Genomic DNA, 21,379 nt, shown 5'->3' with positions numbered 1-21,379 from the left:
CTGTTAAACTGTTCATCTCTGATCTCTATCGCAACATCAAGGACATCTGCAGATCTGCATGCCTGTGCTTCTGAAACCAGCACACAGCTGAGTCAGCTGTTTGGAGAAGTGCATACTCATGTATCTCTACAGGAGCTATATGCACATTGGTAGCCTGTGTTTATTAAATATTTGCAGAGATTTGTTGACATTTTGAGATTGAAATGCATTTGCTTTCATTCCTTCTTCTACTGTATATACAAATCTGAAGTTGAGTCAGACTGTTCTCGAAACTGTGAGTCCTGCCAGGAATCAATGTGGTCTTTGCTTTGGTGCTGGTTATAACTATCAGAGCTTGTTTGTGATTGGGATCTATCTAAGAACTAATAAAATAGATTGTTGTCAAAAATATTGAAGGGTATTTTTGTCTTTTAGTGAAAGGACAACTTGTGGGGAAGAAAGGGATAAATTGAGAGCAGAGAGTCAGGAGATGCATTGAGAACTGAATCCTCTGTGTGTTTGGGTGCATGCTTTAGCTGCTACGCTAAATGTTGCTCCTCTTTAAGTTAAATATTGAATACTGCAGGATCCACTATTATATCTTGCACAAAACACCTAAAACAACTCCTAAAGTCTTCCAGGTTGAGCTGCATACATTATGGGAACGCCAACAGCAGAATTTTTTTCTCGGCCGGATAATATCAGGAGAAATCATATCCAGCACTTGGGAATTGGTGCATTTATTCCCTGTGATCATTACACTCAAACAGTACCAGGTTTTCTTTTTTTCTTTTTTCACAGTCTGATTGGAGGATGACAGAGTCTCACAAGGCAAAGCATGACATAAAAAAGATGCCGTAGAAATCCAGGATACTGAAAAATGCAACAAAGCAAAAAGTCCGACAAAGAAAATGAGTTTTATGCCTTTTAATCAATGCTATGGATGTGTTATGGTATGTAGTCACAGTATTAAAAACAGGACAAAGCTGCTTCAGTTAATGCCCCGAGATTTTATCATTCAGGTTGTATTTATTTCGTCATCCCTGCCAGCTCCATGGGAGTTTTCCTAAAATATTAGCTGCTGAGTCTCACTTGATTTGACTGTAGGAGGCTGGCAAAAAAAATCTAAGCAACGACAGGGTGAAAGATTCCAGAGTTTACATTGACACATGCAGATCAGCCTGAAGATTTAGGAGAATATTCAGGAATTTTGTGGAACGTGTGAAAACAGCCTTTGGGACAGAGCTCTTGGTTCCAGCCTTTAGGCCAAGCTCAGCAAAGTTAAGAAAACAGCTGCTGGCTGCAGCTAAACTGTTGCGAGCAGGAGAATGCATCAACGTTCTCATCTTAATATAGTCAGTTGCTCTTTGATATAAATCATCAGCAGACAACTGAAGAAAGATGGCTGAGACATTGTTTGGTGATACAATCAGATTTCTTTCTGCACTTATTTAAAAAAAAAAATCTCATACAGGCATGTTTTCACAAGTCAAATGAATGCAGTTTAGTGCCTGTGTTGTATTGATGGGATGTAATGTAACAAAAAGGTTTGACACATACAATAACAAAAACTTAACACATGCGTGTCAATTTCATGCTTTTGCATAAGCCAGGAAAATAAAGGTTTCCTGTGAATGGCTTCACAATGAAACACAAAGAAAACATAATTATAGTCTGCACACATGCATGCAGGAGGATCATGTTGTGAACACATAACTTACCTAAATATTACAGTTCAGGGAGATCATGTTTACAGTAAGTTAAACTGATGACATGTTAATGCATGTGTTAATACAAATACAATGTCAAGGGTTTTGTGTTTGTGTGTGTGTATGTGTGCATGTGTGATATCAAACAGTATCTAACCTACTTTTTAGCAGAGAGTATACTGCATTTTTCAGTACATTCTTTTTGCTGTTAAAAGAAACATGTTAACACATGTGCTTCCAAACCTGCACCAAGATGTAACTCGACAGTGAGGATCATTTTTTTTACAACTCTAGAGAGGAAAAAAAAGTACTTTCATGGACTTCGAATTTAAACATTACTAATGCAGGGATTTATCTTGGGTTGGATGTTATGTCATGAAGAGAAACGTGATCATTACTTTTGCTGTTTGTTATGCCAGAAAACTGTTTTTGACATATGTATAAGAGCAAGAGCCCTGGATACATAAATCAGTCTAATTGAGCTGTTTGAGCTTTTCTTAACTTGCACTAGCTGCAGAATAAAACACAATAGACACACAGTGAAAAGCAGCCTGGGGTGAGGAGGAGTACGCACCAGCGATCATGATGCAATGCCTTGTTGTCTTGCATGCCATGAATTCTTACACGGTCTCTCTTACTCTGCTAGACCACAAACACGCCGAGGTCTTGTGACAGCAGTAATTTGGAAACGTTGAATCAATCAATTTGATCTTTCCTTTTTTCACACTCTCTAAAGCAATTAAACCAATTTACACGCACTTTCCAGCCCTTCAGTTTATAATGTAAGGAAAGATAATACAACTCGATATCTCTGTCATGATTTGTTCTTTTTTTCATTTTGCATTTAGTTCTCATTCTTTCCCAGTGTAGCTTGTTTCCCTTGTTTCTTTAAATGTTTACAGTTCAATGTTTCCTGTTTTATTTTGTCATTTATATCCTGGTTTCTTCTGTGTATTAATATTGTAACACTCTTATGGGTCTGTGTTTCGCTGATTTATTTTGTAGTTCTGGTGCTCAGTGTTGTCTCTCTGGTTTTCTCTTCCTTCTGACTGTCTTCACCTGTGTCCAGTTGGTCTCACTTGTGGTTGATTCCCTGTGTATTTAGTCACTGGGCGTATCCGAATTGCAAAGTGCCTAAACAATCTGTTAGAAGTCAGTAGACAGTCCCTACTACCTGTGCTGTATATAGTACCTACTAGACACGCACAGTGGGCTGATATTTGTTCCTACTTCATCTGATTCTTTCAGTGTGGAAGTGGCGTCAAACCAGCCGCCTCAGTCCTCGTTTTTTTTTTTTTTTTTTTTAAAGCTTTATTCAAGAACAGTGATGCGCATGTTAAAAAAAACAAACAAAAAAAACAGATTAAATAATAAAATAACATACAGCACATACAGGAAAGTAAAATACAGTAATATACAGTAGGCTATGTAAACCAATAAAGACAACTAGGCCTACATAAATATGAAAATCCTAATTTAAATAGAGGGGGAAAGGTTTCATAATAATGCAGTCATTGTTCATTTATGTTGTTTATATAAAAGGACTTTGAAGGAATTTTAATTCTGGATTAAAAATTGATTAAACTAATCCATGTTCGTTTGTTTTGATTTGGAGGTGCACATAAATTGATGTTTTATGGTTAATTTCGCACATCATTGTGGGTGGTAAAACACAACTCATTTCCTGAAAGGATGCAGCCGATCCATGCTGCATAAAAATCCAGAGGTTACTATCCATGCTGAAATCTTCAGTCTACCGAGGTGGACCCAAAAAAATGACCACAAGGTTTATTGTCTATTGAAACTCCCTGCTGTAAAGTCCGCACTGCACACCCACTTGTGGATACTGTCTTCTCTTCTGAGTCGGATCATTGTTTTATGTCAGTCCATGTTGCTTGTCAGTTTTCCTCGTTGCCCTCAGTGTTTAGTTTTTTTCCCTTTGATGGGTTTTTATCAGTTGGACATTTGGATTTGTTTGTTTTTGCCTATTTAATACATCTTTTGCTCGTATTGCACTTGTGTCCTCTACATTGTTTTTGCTCGAACTATGACAATCTCTATCTGAGGATGCGCGTCTTCTTAAAACATTAATCAATATGTTTGTTCCTTTATTTGATCTTTGCTCCTCACAGACGAAGACAACACAGAGGATCTCACCTGAGCAAACATTTACGCTTTAAGTCCTGCACGTTGACACGTAGGCCTACGTGCTGCATGCTCTTCACAACTTACAACTTATCTTTAAGCTGCACATTTTTATTTGCAAGATTGCTGCATATTTATAAACACCATCTGATCAATCAACCAAAGTGATATATGGGCCACACCTGGCTCCAAACTGGTCAGACTGGTTTTGAGGTGTAAGCTGAGTCCTTTGACAAACCATGCTATTTTAAGCACAGTATAACGGTCTTTCACTGAACATTATGTTTTCACATTATGTGATAAAATCTCCAACCATCCCCCAAATCTGTTATTTCATCTCGCCACAGATAATTTCAAGTGACAATATATCAAATGCATGTGTTCTGTCGGGGGATAAGATGCCTTATCATTGCTTAACTTAATATTTTGCATATTTTCTTCTTCTTCTTCTTCTTCCCAGTTGAATGAAAAGCAATCTTGCTGGAATTTTCCAGGCAGAAAATCAATGTGATCAATGACAGTCCCTGAAAAAAACACCTGATAACTGCACAAAACACTGAAAACAGATCATTGACACACGTCATTTGCTGAAGTTACAATGTGGGTCTTACAATACTTTGTTTTAAATGTACTACATAATGCTTTGAATATTATAGAAATTGATATATCTTTTGGTAGGGACACTAAACTACCTGATAAGACAGAAATATTGAAGTAATTTAGAATTTCAGTAAGTCTTAGAACAACAACTAAATCAGATTAAATCATTTGAGGGAGACTTGGCATTACAATTTTTATTTTCTCAAAATGATACAAATGAAGGAAACATATCTCTAAAGTAAGCTCTTGTGTTGAAGTTATGATTCTAGGACAAAACAATTTATCACGCACTTAGCTTTACAGAGCACAAGAAAAGCAAATTCCCAAATCATGGAAAAAGACAGCTGTTGTTTGAAGCAATAGGATACTTTTAAAGTTGTGTTTGGACCCTCCTGTTAGTCAGCGCTCCTCCACCTGTACGCTACTGCGGTTAAAATCCACGAACAAACAGCAGACAGAGGAGACCCCCTCCCTGCGTCAACTTCTGGGCGGATCTTCACTCGTCTCCTCTCTCGGTTCACTACTTTCACCAGGCACTACTTCACCGGCTGTGCACGTGGAACGACTACAATCTGCTGCGGCTGCTGCTGATCCACGCGCGCAAAGCTCCGCTCAATGACGCCTTTTATCCGGTTATGTCTCGAGCCCAACTGCTGTCTGCAGCGGCGCGTTCCACTTATTGTTTTTGTGAGTCCTCGCGCGGAAGACAGAACATTTTGTAGACCAACAGACGTGAGAATGAGTCCCGCATAACTTCGGGTATAGTTGTTATCTACCCTCCTCTTTCCTCTCTCTTTTTTCCCTGTCCCGCGCTCTCCAAGTTGAGTTATTGCACATAAGTATGGTAGATAAAGGCCCCTTGTTGACCTCTGCCATCATTTTTTACCTGTCCATTGGGGCAGCTATTTTTCAAGTACTGGAGGAGACCAATTGGAAGGAGGCTGCCCTGCGGTATAATAAACAGAAGGATAAGATACTTGAGGACTATCCGTGTCTGACGCAAGCTGATTTGGACAGAATATTAGAGGTATGGACACGTTTTAAAACTCAACATTTCTCCTCATGAACTCCTTAACACACTCTGAACTTCTGCAAGGGCACAGGAAGATGATTAGAAAGTGATTCAGCGTTTGAGTATTGCACTGCTGCAGCTGTTCGCTTGGCTTCTTTGTGACACATGAGGGCTTCATGAGCCTCAGCTGGTTTGGAACATTTCACCAAACACTAACAAAACCTCTGTGGAATGAACTATGAACATCCATGGTTCATCTTCATCTGGGTCAACACAAACACTTGATCTGTCTGCCTGAAGGCTTACACTTTTAAAATATCAAAACAGCAACCTGTCACACAGGCCTTTATCTCAAACTCAAACTCCCTCATAATGCTCATGAATTGTATCTGTTGTTATCTCTGGTGGGGTCATTGTGTCCATGCCTAGTAATGGTAATTACTTTATTACCATTTAAAGGTTATGTAAATCTAACAGGCTGTGTGGTGCAATGATAATGAAACTGGGTGTATAAAGGGCCAATCTGCAACTTCAGCTCTAACAACTGCTGCACATTTTGTTCCATTGACAATTTGTCATAAAGACAAAATTCTGTAACCGGTAGTAAAGTTGGGCTGTTGACTCTTTGGTTTCACCAGCAGCTCTGAATGACCACATAGTAAGTCAACAGTCCTGTGATTTCTCAGGTGTTTGTTCTCTGGCCTGAAATGTGTAGGCCCTCTGACCCTGATTCTTTGCGTTTGTTTGAGTGTGAAGCGGAGGGCCGTAATGTCTTCATGTGTCAGGAGCGCGTGCAGAAAGAAGGCCCTCGCGGCAATCAGCACTGGTAAATGAAAAGTGGTTCATTTCTGTCAAAAGTCTTTGCTGGTTGGACTTGTAAATATGAGCAAGAACATGTCTCAACCCGTCCCCCTTTTTTGGGCCCACATCAGTATTAGGGAGATTTATTATCCCCCCGACCCCCCCCCCTCTTGGCTTCCTTCTGCTTTTTGTGTTTGGGGGGCCTGAAAGGGATATGCTTCTGAACCTCCCCCCATTCATGACATCTCTTTAACGGCCAAGTCCCTGCAGTGGCCTAATTTCTAGCTCACATGTTGTTTGGAATAGGTCTGTTAAAAGTTTTGGGAATTGTCCCTTTTTGCAGCAGAGTGTTTTTTAATTTTATTTTTATTTTTATTTACTTTTGCGTTGAATCTGAAAACTGAAAACATCCCGGGTTTCGTGTGCTCTCTAAAGCACAAAGATCTTTTTAAAGCCATCTGCAGACTCTCAAGGCTTTTTCAAGATTCACACACACCATGTCGCATGCAGTCGTGAGCTTTATTCTCATATGCACAGAACTCCTGAAATCCACATTGACAATTTATATTATTTATTCATCCCAACTGAAATATGTCGTGGAAGTTTCATCTTCTTTACAAATGAAAGACACAGGCATCGAGTAAAAAGTGAAGTTGGAGTGAGCGGATGTGAGAACGCTGCAGAACATTTTCAGAGAAATTCACAGAGAGCAAGTGTGAGGTGGTGATGACCTGGATCCTGCGCCATGTTACAGCTTCAGGATGTTTCCGGTTTGCCAGAATGTTCTTCTCTGCTTTTTTTTTTTTTTTTTTTTTTGATACTGTGAATTTGTGAAAACGACACATAATGATCAACTCCTTCATGAAAGATCAAAACCCAACTTGTGTATATTTTTGTCAAACAAAAAACGTCGTGAAGTTTGGACCTCAGACGTCACAACAGCAAAGAAATGAAACAAAGCAATCTTTTTTTTTTTTTTCTTCAAATGGTTGAGACTCTTTTTGAAACCATTTATTCGCGACCCATTTTTGGGGTCCTGACCCACCAGTTGAGAACCATGATATAAAGGGAAAAGCTGTACTCATAGTGTCAGTCCACTATTTCTGCATTGCTCTTTTAATGTTATTTCCTGCCTCCTGAGACACGACCCCTCCGTCTGACCTTTTTTTTCCCCAACATTTCAGGAGTGCATGTGTGAAAACTGCCTTAGAAGGTACAAGCTGTACTTTTCTAGAAGTAATTCCCCCCATCTGTTTGTTGAGACACCTGCTGCAAAGACTTGTGCAGTGGGTGTATTAAAACCCAGAAATCAGTTAATATCGCCTTTTACAATTTTATTTCTAAGGGGCAGATTTCTATCAGTTTTCCGTTGTGGAAACTTTTCTCTGCTTGTTAACGGTTCATTTATATCAGCAGGCTTAACAAGAGAAGGTACCACTCTTGTAAAAGTTAGTGCTCTCTGTTTCATTAACAAGCAGTTTACTATTAACTATTGGAGCCTTGAAGTGGTCACAGTTTACAGATTGGATTTTATGGTCCATCAACATTGGCGCTTGAGGCGCTGTTATTAACAGGCATTGAGGAAAGGTGGCTGTGTGCGCGTTCTGTCTGCACTGCAAAGAAGAATTCATCACTGCGTGTGTAAACGCACTGCGATGTGCCCTGTGGACATGGGCTGAAAGACAATGGCATACAAACTTTGCGGCTTCGCACATAATTTTATACACTACTTGAATGCACCACTTTCAAAATTTAGTCATTATTTACGCTCCGTCGCAAAATAGGTTTTGCAAAATTTCAAACTCATCTCTTAAAAAGTGATTGCAAAAAAAATAATATTTTAATATTTCTGTGCAATGGAAGTGACCCCAAGAATGTTTAAACCTGGTACATATGCTGTTGCTTTATAATTATAATTGTGTTTGGCTTCAGCCAGCGGCTGCAAAGCCAACTTCTCCTCTCATGCATTCAGGCTCAGGTCTTTTCAAGACCATGTCTTTCACACCTGCAACTCACAGAGAGAGATCATACGTGTCAGACATGCTCTCATGACTGAAAATACTCGTTTGGTTCAGTTAAAGAGTAGCTGGTGCAGCTCGTTTACTGTAGGTTAAGGGTTGCAGTGTTTGCACGTCCAACTATCTCATGATGTTGGAGTGTAGGACATCAAACTGTCCCACTGAATATCTATTCAACATGTGTACATGTCACGATGTAGGACGTCTCTGCTGTACAAACTCAACAGAACAAAACATACTGAAGGGTAATGCAGAGGAACTTCTTGAACCGTGTCTTAGCCCCGCCCACTCACTTGCTGTGAGCGACCCTGACTAGCGCCTGCTTCCTTCACACAGCTGTTAATGTCTACAGTAACATCAGTTATTTTGCCTCAGCTGCTCTGCGTCCTAAATCAGCAAGTTTGTTTGCTTTTTTTTTTTTTTTAACCTCCAAGTTGACCTTTCAAAATGCATCAGTCACATGATGGCTCTCACATTACAAAGATTTTTTCACCAAGGAGTAGACAGGCAACTCATGTGATCTGAAAGAGAAATCTAAGGCTTCTTCCTTGATTAACAACGGTTCATTTTTGTATCAATCACAAACATTTTTAATGCTTATAAATTTGGGCTGCAAATAATATGCACATTTCTTTAAAACCTGTTTTAGTTTTAGATTGTTGTGTAATTTGTCTGACTAAGCATCAGAACTCCAAAGAAATAAAGCTTCCTGTTTTTAAATGACAAAAAAGATCTGATAAGTCACCTCTGAAAAGTCATTTTTATTTCTCTTAGTCAAATAAATACAACAAAGCGTAAAAAAATGACCTGTAATTTGTAAATCAGTGACTGTATATGCAAACTTTTTTCGTCGATCATTGTGAGATTTTGGCGTGTCGCCTCTCAGTGGAGCGTTGGCTTACTTGACTTCACTTTCTGCCTGATTGTCCTGCTACACGTGACTTCAGCATCACGTTTGTGTGCGGTCAAATACGACTTTTGAGAACCCGTCTCAACAGACTGCTGTCACATGTGTGAAGAGAAAAAGCCCAGCTGAATAAAGATATACTCTGTTTTCAGGAATAGATAACTGTGTCATGTGCCCTGGGTGCTGTCTGGGAGCCAACATCAACAAAAAAAACAACACATTTCACTAAATCAGTGGAAGGAAGTGATGTAGTTCAACGTCACTAGTTTGGGTGATTGATTAGCAAAGCTTACATTTGTTTAATTTGGACCCAGAAGGCTGCATGCAGCCCACCAGACAGTCTGGACCATTTGAGAATTTTAGCATGCCGATTTATCTTTATCAGTTAATCTGAAGCAGTTAAACTTGTCTCCTTTAGCAACATTTACCCAACTTGAGCTTTAATTCACAGTTAAACACTGACAGGATAAATCTGGTCTTTTCAAACCTCTGTTTTTGTTCAACAAAAAGTTCTGGAATTGTGTGCAAGACTTTCCAAACCTTCGATTCATTTTTCCAAACGATCCCCTCCCCTTGATTTGAGTCACATTTTTAACATTTTCAACCCAAATCTGCGCCAAGTGGAAAGAGAGAGGGCAGTTTCCAACTTAATTGTGCAGATCAAAAGTGTGCAGGAGTTTGTTAAAGGAAAAAAAATATATCCAATATTGGGTGTGTGATTTTTACATTTGTTGCCATGGCAAAAAGAAAAATAAATTTAATTAGATTTTTACTAGTATCACATTGAAGTTTAAACATCTGGTATGTTGACCTTTACTGTATTTGCTTCAACAGATTCCCTCAGCAAGCTTCAGTCAAACTTGGGTAGTATTAGGCGAAACCAGAGTACTATACCAGGACTTATAATACAGGTGAAAATTAGGGATGTACCGATTCACTCAACTCCTGATACAATTTCACTGTCACAATTTATTTAACAAAATTAAAACTCTCTCTTTAGCTCTTGCACTTGTTTGGGCGAGCAAGGCTATAAACAAGCTTCTAAGTGTTGTTCGGCTTTGAAGTTGCCATGATAACGCCTGCTTGTTACAGCCAACCACCTCTGCTCTACATCTGCTGATGCTCACAATGTCACTTTGATTCATCTTTCAGAGTACTGATGTGAATCTTGACACCTTTGAATCAATTTGTAATTGCCTTATGAATTCAAATGCTACTTTTGCTGTTAAACAGGATATAAATATAATGTATTGAGGTTTGGGGTCTTAGTTCACAACATGCACCACCAGGGGTCAGTTACTATGTAGACCCCCCCCGCAGTTCAGGTTATGGGGGGCATTTGCCCTGACAGTTGATGTTGCAGACATTACAGCCTGTTTCGCAACTGCCTACTGAAGCAATCTGCAGGAGCAATTCAAAAAGTTAGTCGTTTAATCAATCCGGATATTCGATAGAATGCCCGATTACTAAAATATTCGATAGCTGCAGCTCTATCTCTAACCAATCCAGAAACGGTTGTTAAAGGGAATCAAGTTGTCAGAATCAGATTTTTCTTTGTTTTGTTTTTGCTAATTTGAGAGTGAATGATTGTTTAACCCAATAGTGCACACTGTTCACTGTAAAATGTCCTGTTTGGAGAGCCATCTACCTCCGTATTAAAAAATCAATACACAGTGACACGGGAGAGCTTAAGTGACATCATTGTTTGCACGCCAATCAAGCAGCTGCTGCCTTGTTGAGCTTGCATGCTGGAAATGGAAAAGTACCTCCAAACTTGACTCGTTTGCGAGGTCACCAGCTGTCCTGATAGCAGTTGGAATTTGTCTTTGTGGTTGTTACTGTTCTTCGGTTATCAGCGTGTGGCAGGGGCTGATTGCTGTGCCTGCAGTGAGGACACAGTTTCAGTTCCACAAAAAAATTATAAATTGGTAACTTTGAAATGGTCACGACAGCCGTAATGTTGATGGTCGAATGGTCTACACGGTGTATTTGTATTGAATGACACTGTACTGTGATTGTCAATCAGAGAATTAAAATCATATCAAAGCATTTTTCACAACTCTGTGCACTCATGTCTAACTTTCAGTGGCAAGATTGTTTAAAGCTCAACAGATGTTTTCTGTCTCAGCATAACAGCTCTCAAAATATGTTTGCTCAGTGTGTAAATAATTGTCAGAAATATTTAAATCCTGTACAAAGTCTCCAAAGGCAGAAATCACAACCATTGAGAACTGTCTATTAAACTGTCAGACTCCAGAGATTCACATTCACATTTCCTACTTTTTTAGATCAGCAGTCCAAAAACACACAAGACGTGCATTTCTTTTTGTTGTTGGATTTTGGTGTTTTAACATTTTTACTACTTTTTTTCCCCTTTGTGTTTGAATCTCATTTTTTCCACCAACTTTGTCGTTTCAGCTCTTGGAAACGTTGTAAGAAATTAGTCATGGTTTCCATCGAAGTCTGACATGTATTTAAACCAAGATGTTTGCTTTTGTTAAAGCTAGGACAAATTGCTTTATTTAATGCAGTGTGCAGAGATAATGACAGTCAGTTTAAAGTTCATCGCGAAAGGAGTCTTCAAATGACTTTGGCCTGAGTCATCTAACACATTTTTTTCATTTATCTCTAATGCATTTTTAATAACACCCACTTGCAAAATTTCCCTTTTTTGCACATCATCAAAGTTACATTTTGGTTTTCAAATGTGTAGGTTTCTTTGTCCGTAACTAATTTGCAGAAGTAAAACTGTTTCAGAAAAGCATTTTTAACCCACCTCCTACGGTCCTACAGGAAGTGTTCTGTTCATTTCATCTCGTCAGTACATTGAACAGTCGGGGTGCTTGGTCTGCCATCCAGTTGTCTCGTGGTCAGACGTTGGGGAATCAACTTCCTCCTGAGCTGGTTTGGGCACAAAGTGTCTTCTGTTATTCTCCATCAGTACTTGTGCTTTTCTTCTCTTGTTTTCAGGATCATTTGTGACCTGAAGTGACCAGTGGCTGACCCGCTAACCTTTTAAAGACCCTGTGAACTAAAAGTCACATATGGGCATCTATGGGGTGGGGTGGAATTAAAAAGCCTTCCTGGCCTGTGAGAAGGACTGATTAGACATTGAAAGGATATTCACGGTTGACTTAGTTGAAAGTTTCAGTTCTTGCTTTCTACATGTAATGAAAGCATGCTGCTCATTCCCATGATGAATCTTGCACTCTGCCCTCATTGCATTCCTGTGAATCAGCGTTTTGCATGTCTCCAACTTCAGCACTTTTTATCTGGCAGACAGAGCGAACATGTGCAAATCACCCTCATCAAGTGCAGAGCTGAGCCCACACTCAGACAAGACGCACAAACATAAACATTTGTCACTTTTTTCACTTTTTCCACAGAGCAAAAGAGCCACACAAAAACCCCCACAAAAATGTTACAGCATTAGTTAGTGAGGAAAAATGTTGTATATTGGTATGGGTTGACTGAGGGGTGAAATAAATTAAAGTGGTAGCTGTCTACTATTTACATTTTTGGAATCTACTTTATAACCTATTGCAGCTGTGTTGCTGTAAACATCTGATCACTTTCCATTAGTACAAGCAGCATGCTGGAGACTTTACTGTATATGTGACAGCCTTTACCTTTTTCTGTGGGAAGCGTTGACATTTTAACACACGTGTTCTTTATCAAAGTAAGCTGCTTTCAGTTTGATAAAGTCTGCTGTGCAGTCTGATTTCCCTCTTGTTTTTACAGGAGAGTTACAAAGGCCCTTTCCTAAAGATTTTCAGAGTTTACAAGAGGTTGTTGATTTAAGCAATAAATTGACTTGTCACCTTTTTGTCATGAAGTTAACGTCTTAGTTATTATATTTATGAATAAGGAAATGATTAACAAATATATTTAACACTGTGGTATTACATAGAATTTCAAAGCGGGGGGGGGGGAGGGGGGGTTAACCTGTTTTGAAGCTCAAAGACGGCAGTCACCATGTTGGATAGCTGTCTCAATTTCACTTTTGATCAGTCTAAAAACGGGCAAAGAGGTGGAGTTAAAGCGGGACTTAAGCCTCCTGGAAAACTCCACCTGTCAGTCAATTCATCTGCAACTACATGCAAATGTATGGATAACTCTTCGGCTTAATCTCATTAAATAAGATATACCAAATAACAAATGAGCTTAAGATGCCAATTCAGGCTGTACATGTTTAGTTGGTTTGCTTGAACTGTTGATTGTAGCCTTTTAATATGAGACTTAATGGATATTGCTTGACTTTTGGAACCAGACCCAAGTGGACACTTGAGGGACAGCAGTTGTACATACTTATTCCCTTTTATTATACTGACACAGAAAAGTCTCCCTTCTCTTAAGAATCTCTGTTACATACATGTGTTACCAATAAGGTCACATGACTCAAAGGGAATTACTAAAGATAAGTATAACAGAAAAAAAAATATATCAAGATGCAGCTTCAAAATGTAGCTTGGAGGGGGAGCAGGGTTATGTTTCTACAACCAACAGCTGATGAAAACTGTCTTCTTAGACTGTTTAAAATAAGTAATGGATGATAAGTAAAATAAATAAGTGCCACGTATTCTGCATTTGAGTTATGTTTTCTCAAATGTAGTGTCACCGGATGCATTGTTTTGTGGTATTGAAGGTTCCTGTTATCAGATTAAGCCAAATGAGATTTGAGCCCAAACATAGTCAACAACAAGGTTAGCTCATGCATGTACATATAACCAGTAATTACAGAAACTGCTGACTGTCAAATGTGAAAGTACGTAAGCAGGACAGTGAGGTTTTTCTTCCCTAATTTTTCAAGTCGTGGTTTCCAACACAAACTTGGTCATCAGGCCTGTCGTCCGAAAGCCCAACAGAGGAGCTGTGTTGTTTCAGCACACAAAAGAATGCCCCCCTTGTGCTGGTAATTATAGAGCAGAACTGTCACAGACCTGCTATTATTAAAGAACCAGTCATCTTCCAGTACTTCAGGGCTTACGTGAATTTTGCCGACCACTGCACATTTGGTGATGGACGTGTGTTTTTGAATAACCAACAGGGACATTTCAGTTTCTTTTGTGGCTGTTCAAGCACACATTTGGTTTAGCGTGATTGATTAAGCTTTTTTGTTGCTTTGTCGGATGTCAACACTTAAACTTCCTTGCGAGAATCAAAAAATGTTTCCCTTGCTCTTGATGGTTTCAGGGAAATATAACCAGTTGGTTGTGCAGGTTTGAAACATTTAGGACAGAGCAGCCACTGAAAACCACCTGGAGCTTCTTAATCCTTGCGTAATCATGACATTATGAAATAGATGTTTAGGGATGCAGCACTTGCTTTCCTGTTTCCCTATCAGTGTAAGCACCGGCTAGAACTATATAGCCCTCAGGTTAAAAGTGATTCTCAAGGGCGCCTGAGTCTTGTTTCAGCTCATCTGTACCATCGGAGATACCATCAACATATCGCAGGAAGGATGTGGTGGAAGAAATGGAGTGTACCCATGACACACTTCCTGTCTTCCTTTGGTTTAGCCAGATTACTCTCTTTTATAACTTCTAGTTGTGGAAGCCATTTGTTCCTTCTCCAGTGATTTGTCTTAATGTGAAATTCAAATGTAGACTCAGTCATGTTCTTGTTTCATTTGTCCTCAGGCGGTGTCTGATGCAGCGGGCCAAGGGGTCACGATAACTGGCAGCAAGACCTTCAACAACTGGAACTGGCCTAATGCTGTTATCTTTGCTGCCACTGTTATCACTACTATCGGTAAGTACGAGTGGTAGATCATATGGGAGCCAAGAAACATTGTAGTACTGCCACCTTTAGCTGAATGTTTGGGGGAATGCAAGAGTGCAATTTCAAAGTGGTTGGAAAAAAGTTGCAATGAGCTTTTAGTTGGACTTCAAAAACTCCTTGGGACTCATTTGGTTTCGTAAGGACAACCACATTTTTTACCAAAACGTATACAAATGGGGGACTTGGACCGAGATAATCCAAATCCTGTAGCATATCTTTTGCAATTTGATTCTCCCATTCGAAAGCCATGTTAAAGAGATGCATATCTGAAATAATGGTAATTCATTTTTTTCCTCTTTAAATTCCTACAGGATATGGAAACATTTCACCTAAAACTAATGCAGGCCGTCTATTCTGTATCTTCTACGGACTCTTTGGTGTGCCTTTGTGTCTTACCTGGATCAGTGAGCTGGGAAAGTTCTTTGGTGGTCGAGCCAAGCACCTGGGACAGTTTCTAACCAAAAAAGGATTCTCTCTGGTAAGATTATACAAGCCTTTTTTCTCTTCCTGAAAAGGTTCCTGTATAGTGCTGTGGTTTAACCTGAAGTTGTGTTTCTTCTTTTCTTTTTTCAGAGACAGGCTCAGTTTACCTGCACAGCTATTTTCCTGCTCTGGGGCGTGCTGGTCCATTTAGTTCTTCCACCTTTTGTGTTTATGTCCCAGGAGGGTTGGTCATACATTGAAGGCTTGTACTTCTCATTTGTAACCTTGACGACCATTGGCTTTGGGGACTTTGTTGCAGGTAAGATGAGAAACAAGCTTGTTTCCTTACTGAAACAAGAAGTCATCTATATATATATATATCCTCACAATCATTGAAGTAAGACTTGATTGCTTTAATCACAATTCCTCCAAGGAATTTTAACATCAATTGTTGATGCACATCCAAGTTGTACTCAGATAAAAGGGCCATTGTGGTCCTTCTCTTAGATGACTTCTATAAATAAGCTAATCAATTTAAAACAAGCAAAAACGTTGGTTTTAAATGACCTTTGGTTGTGTTTTGTCCTTACAGGTGTCGAACCCAATAAAGAGTACCCAACCTTGTACCGTTACTTTGTGGAAGTTTGGATCTATCTTGGGTTGGCCTGGCTTTCCTTGTTCTTCAACTGGAAAGTGCGAATGGTGATTGAGGCCCATAAGGCACTAAAGAAACGACGCAAGCTTCGCAAGCTATCTCTTGAAGAGCTCAGGCACTACAAAGAGTCTCACAAGGCTGCCCTTCGTTTGCCACCCACTCCCAATGACGTCAACATCTTTAGCTTTCTGTCCAAGAAACAAGAAGGCTACAATGACTTGATCAAACAGATTGGCACCAAAAGAGACGTCAGAAATAGCAATGGAAGTTCCAACATAATCAACAAATCCAAAGACATTAATCGTTCCAAGAGTTGCAACGATGCTCCCATGTTTAACGGTCACACCATCCTTAGTCTTGATCGTTCTCCACGCCAAAAGAGACGCTATAGTTTTAGTGACCGTGTTACTGTGGCCTTTTCAAAGTCCAAGAACTACCTCCTAGGCTCGGACAATGGTTTGCTGCTAACAGAGGACCAAGTTGAGGGTGATCTAGAACTAGACCAGGACCAAATGTATGAAAACCAGCTGGACAAGGATGTTGACCTTGAGAATGGTGGATCGGGAGATTGTGGAGCCAGCGGTCGAAGGCCATGGGACTCCAAAGAGTACCATCCCCTAAAAATACAAAATGCAAACATTAATTTTATAGACGAGGAGAACTTTCTTGGGAACAACTTGGAGGAAGAAGAGGACGACGTGGATGATGATGGCGATGGCGATTCCAAAGCCAAGCTATCTATTACTACATGTGATGAAAACATTGAAACAAACTCTAAAGAAGAACAGAGTTCTGAATCTGAAGAATCTGTGTTCACTAGTGACGGTTCAGAGCACAGACACTCCTATGAGAAACTTGTCGAGGAATACGCAAAGGAAGAAAACACAGAATCCTGATCTTTACTCGTTGACTGGATTTGTTTTGAAGTGTAAGAATGCTAATGTGAATTTCTTAAAAGATTATCAGAAATCCTTTTGCACTACTGGGAGTCTGATAACGAAAGACTGCAAAGCCATGATCAAATTTCAAATGAATGTTGTTTTTCCTAGCAGAGAAGTGAAAATCTAAATCACTTTGGAGTGTTTCAAATGTTTCCTAAGAACTCTTGAACAAAATCTTATGATGAATATGGACTTGTGAGCATGAACTATAAGCCTATGAGTATTTAACATCTTCTCTATTTATGCCTTTTTATACGGTTTTTAGAAACTATGTGCCACATTTATTTTTATTTCCAAACCAATTACTATTTTCAATGAGTACTTTTTATCTACTCTAAGGCTAATAAGAAGTTATAAGAGGGAAAATGTGATTTCCTGTGATTTCTTTTTTGCATATTCGCCATATTGGTGTTTTGTATAGTATTTATTCAAATGAAGGACATTGTAGCCTTTTTATTCAGTCGCTACATGGGTTTATATGCCTCCATTGCACAATTCTACCAAGTGCGGATTGTTTAAAGTCCAATATCAGTGCTAATTGTCTTTTTAAACCTGAGCCATTTCTCCTTTAAGAAAACTGAACGGGGTTTAAGAGCCATCTTTTCATTTCATTTGTGAACTCCTTGATAGATTGTTTCTATGACTGCAGATTTATTTTGGCTGTCAGCAATATAATAGTGACTGCAATAGAAGTCATAGTTGGTGCATTGGCAAAAACTTAGGACTCCATAGCCAACTTAGAAAGCTTTGTGAAACCATGATGTTTTGCCTTTTATCGTTTGTTCCAAGACTTTGTTCCTTTTTGTAAAAAAAAAAAAAAAAAGAAGAAAATCTGATTTTGAAATGATCATCCCTTTGGGACACAGTGTCGACTCTACACTGAGACTCCTCCGACCACAAACTAGTTGTGGACTCATGCTCCATTGTTGTGTTATTGAACTGGCAGCACTGAAAGTGTCACTCTGTGGCTTCTGAGCCCCCCCTCCCCCCCCACCATGGCAGTGCATAATAGGCAACAAAACTTTCACAGCGTCAATATTCTCACTTTTTGTCTCTTGCTTTTTCTCTCTTTCACTTCACTGTGTTTGTCATATAAATATTGGCTTTAAGCCCATCAGTAGCCACAAACATGGCTCTACTCAGGACGTGGCCTTGCTCTTAATGTTTGCCTTTGGGGGCTTGCACTTTCAAGAATGACTGAAGTACCGCCTATTACAGGCAGCCAGGGTGAAACTGCAGCAGATCAATTCTAACGTGACGTACGCTTTGGAATGAGTAATCGCATTGGCAGTATTGGTGTTCCCATTTACTGTAAAGTATTCCCCTTATTTCATGTGAACAGAAAACTGTAAAACTAAACAACCAGAATATAAAGTCTGAAGCTTTCCATAGATCAACACATCCTTATCCTACTCACTTGTGGCCTTTTGGACACATCACTCGCTCACAAAAACAACACAGTGTTGCTTTGAATGGAAAGATGGCAGGCCTTCTCTGAGAATAGATCCCTGTCTCTCTGTTCAAGCCACCCGCCGCCACATACTGTTGGACCCATATTTGTTTTTTTTAGGTGACCTCAAGTTAAATGCCTTAAATCCACCGCACAACAAAATAATATACTGCACAATGTTAATGTCCATTGAGGTAACTTGTAATGACTCACTGACAAAGTGACGTCCGTGACACAGGGTGTTTTTATATTTTCCCTTTCCTCGTCTTGCATTTCATCACACGGCAACCACCTTTACAGTGTGTGAACATTTCCGCCTTTCTCTACTTTTCATTGTGCTTTGGTAATGTGCAAGTGTAGCATTGTTACACAGCCGTGGTACTTGGACTGCATTTCAAAGATGATTAAGTAACAGCAGGCATGGGTTGGTTCAAGCTGTTGCTTTAAGTTTTCCTATAAATGATGCTCCATTGTGTAAAAACTCCAATATTGTTGTAAGTCTTTTTTATGGATAAATTATTCATGTTTGTAAAGCTTGTATATGGACTCTAACAAAAACTGTATATTTCATGTAAATAAACATTTAATAAAACTTTAGTGTGAATGTTGTCATTACTTTTTCTTTCTTGCGCATCCATTTAAGCTATTTAATCCTTGATCATGCAGGTGATGACAGATGCAGAAGCACACTATACATAAGGTAATCTCAGAATTGCAAGTTTGACACGTTCACACCAGAAAGCACCTTAATCATTTCCTGCCAGGATGAAGAACCACTTCTTTGTTTTCGGGAATTCTTTTTTCATTCTCTGCAGCCAAGTAAAACCGCAACGGTGTGATCGGATTACAAGAAAAGGATGAGGATTTTCTTTGTAGTATTGTTCAGCAGATTAAGACAAAAGTATTTGATTTAACAACAAATTGGACCAAGGAAGGGAAAAACATTTCACAAACTTGAAATTGGGTAAAAATTTGCTTGCTCCATTGGCAGATTTGTAACGACCAACTCAGGACTAGCATTGGGTCGCAACCCATTCACAGGGGCTTTAAATTCGTCCAAGCAGGCGTCCTGGTTCAAGTCAGACCTGAGGCTCATTCCCTGCATGCTATTCTCTTTGTCCTCATTCCCAGCTTTTTCAACTGTTCTATTAATTATAGGAAAAAAGTTCAATAGGGGTGATGGTGGCGCAATGGTTAGTGCACACCTCCCACATATAGCATGGAGGCTATGGTCCCTGACAAGGCAGCCCAGGTTCAAATCCAACCTGGGGCTACTTTCTCGCTCCAGTCTCTTGCTCTAATTTCCATCTCTATCCAATGTCTTGTCTCTCCAATAAAAAGCCTATGAATAGAAGTCCTTGTAAAACAAGACTTACCTGCCAAGGAAATGACCATGTTACACATTTAATGTAAGTTAGCTGCATACACAGAGCGAGCAACTGAGCAGTTAATGGTTTTTTGGCTTCAGCAACACCTCAGCAGCACCTCCTAAGTGAACTAGTGGCACCACTCACACAACTTCCATACTTTCTATATAAGCCATCATCTAGGGACCCATAGGAAAGAGTCAGGGGCTCATAAGAAACATGAAACACGGGACACATCTTCAGCAGTGGACCTTTGAATCACAGGGTATTTTGCCTTTCAACACTAGAAACACTCGACCTCATTAAAGCTGGCCAGCTACAGGGTGATAAAACCTAAGCTAGTGTTCCATGTCCAGTCATGAGAACTGCCCAGCTGTTTAAATGGTGCAGCTCATAGGACTATGCAAGGCAGGGGACAACCTCTTCCCTGACTTCAGCTTAGAGCTGACCGCACCTTGGTGTGACTCTTACTTGGAACTAAAATCAAGGGCAATGAGTCTGTCCTTTCTTTACAAAGCCAAATGTATGACTCAAATGTTTAACAAGTTTTTATAGACCGAAGACAAGCATCTTAATATAACTTTGAAATTAGAGTGAAAGGGTTCAGTTGATATCTGTTTTTCTGTTCATATCCTCATGAAAGCCCTACATTCAGAATCAGCAGGATCTTTTGCTTGTTGTGTTAGCTTTTTTTTATCATTCTGACACCTGGCACTGCTCATTATGTACACAAACGTCAAGGTCACACTGTCTGACAAGTAAACCAGTGTGCCCGATGAACAGAATATCAAACCAGCCAAAAAAAGCAATGCAAAAACAAGTACTATTCTGCGCAATCGTGAACACAATCAGTGCGGGTTTGATAGTGTCCTGAAACAGTTTATGTTACAGTATCGGAATATCACTTGAATGGGGGGCAATTGTAATCGCAGATGGAGCCAGGCTGTTGACGTGTCTTGATTTACATGACAGACACGAGTTCAGCAGGGTGAAACAGAAAGCTCTTTTGAAGACAGTTTTATTCAGAACGAGCTTCTTGTTAACACTGGATTTTACATGCATATTACAAAACAAGTTGAAATGTTTTTATGATGTTATGTTATGTATTCCCATTCAGATGACATTTGATTTACTGCTATAATTCTGAATGGAAAACATACTGTATTTCTTTTTTTATCACTTGAGCAGCCTGTGTTAAATAAGGACACCTCCTTGTCAAAATGTGCTGATTGTGGTGGAAAGCAGAATGTCAACTGTTACTGCGGGATTCCAGCGAAAACATAAATCAAGCTTCTTTTATGTCTCCACATTCCTCGCTCCAAAGTGGGAAGTATACGTTAAGCATATCTGAATGACAGACTTTTTAACAATCCTGTTATATTTTTATCCTCTTTAAAAACAGTGGATTAAGAGAATCTATCGACTTTAATCATCAACTAAACTGAAGTGAGAGAAAATAATCAAAACTGAAAGAGGTGTCTAATGAATGTCATTCTATGTATCATTTTACAAGTTTATGTTGATAAAATGTAACAATCATTAGCCCTCGTCAGACTGCTCATGCAAAGCACGCTATGTCCACCCTGTGACT

General features: G+C 39.4%; 1 protein-coding gene across 1 annotated transcript; it reads left to right on the top strand.

Annotated features, from left to right (window-relative positions):
* Positions 1 to 4,880: 4,880 nt before the first annotated feature.
* LOC306840676 (potassium channel subfamily K member 5-like) lies at positions 4,881 to 19,013 on the top strand. Its single transcript, XM_079370106.1, has 5 exons — positions 4,881 to 5,460; positions 14,811 to 14,922; positions 15,264 to 15,430; positions 15,526 to 15,694; positions 15,968 to 19,013. The coding sequence occupies exons 1-5, from the start codon at positions 5,275 to 5,277 to the stop codon at positions 16,924 to 16,926; spliced, it is 1,593 nt and encodes a 530-aa protein (XP_079226232.1). The 5' UTR covers positions 4,881 to 5,274; the 3' UTR covers positions 16,927 to 19,013.
* Positions 19,014 to 21,379: the final 2,366 nt, after the last annotated feature.

This window comes from Symphodus melops, assembly GCF_947650265.1.
Source record: "Symphodus melops genome assembly, chromosome: 19".
Classification (NCBI taxonomy): Eukaryota; Metazoa; Chordata; class Actinopteri; order Labriformes; family Labridae; genus Symphodus; species Symphodus melops.
The sequence above is the reverse complement of the archived record's forward strand: the minus strand, read 5'-3'. Positions and strand labels throughout refer to the sequence as shown.

Bases quoted from the DNA above. Each gene is read 5' to 3' on its own strand.
- LOC306840676 (XM_079370106.1), top strand. From the start codon at position 5,275: ATGGTAGATAAAGGCCCCTTGTTGACCTCTGCCATCATTTTTTACCTG. The intron at 5,461-14,810 runs GTATGGACACGT...ATTTGTCCTCAG, and splicing joins ATTTGGACAGAATATTAGAG to GCGGTGTCTGATGCAGCGGG. The intron at 14,923-15,263 runs GTAAGTACGAGT...AAATTCCTACAG, and splicing joins CACTGTTATCACTACTATCG to GATATGGAAACATTTCACCT.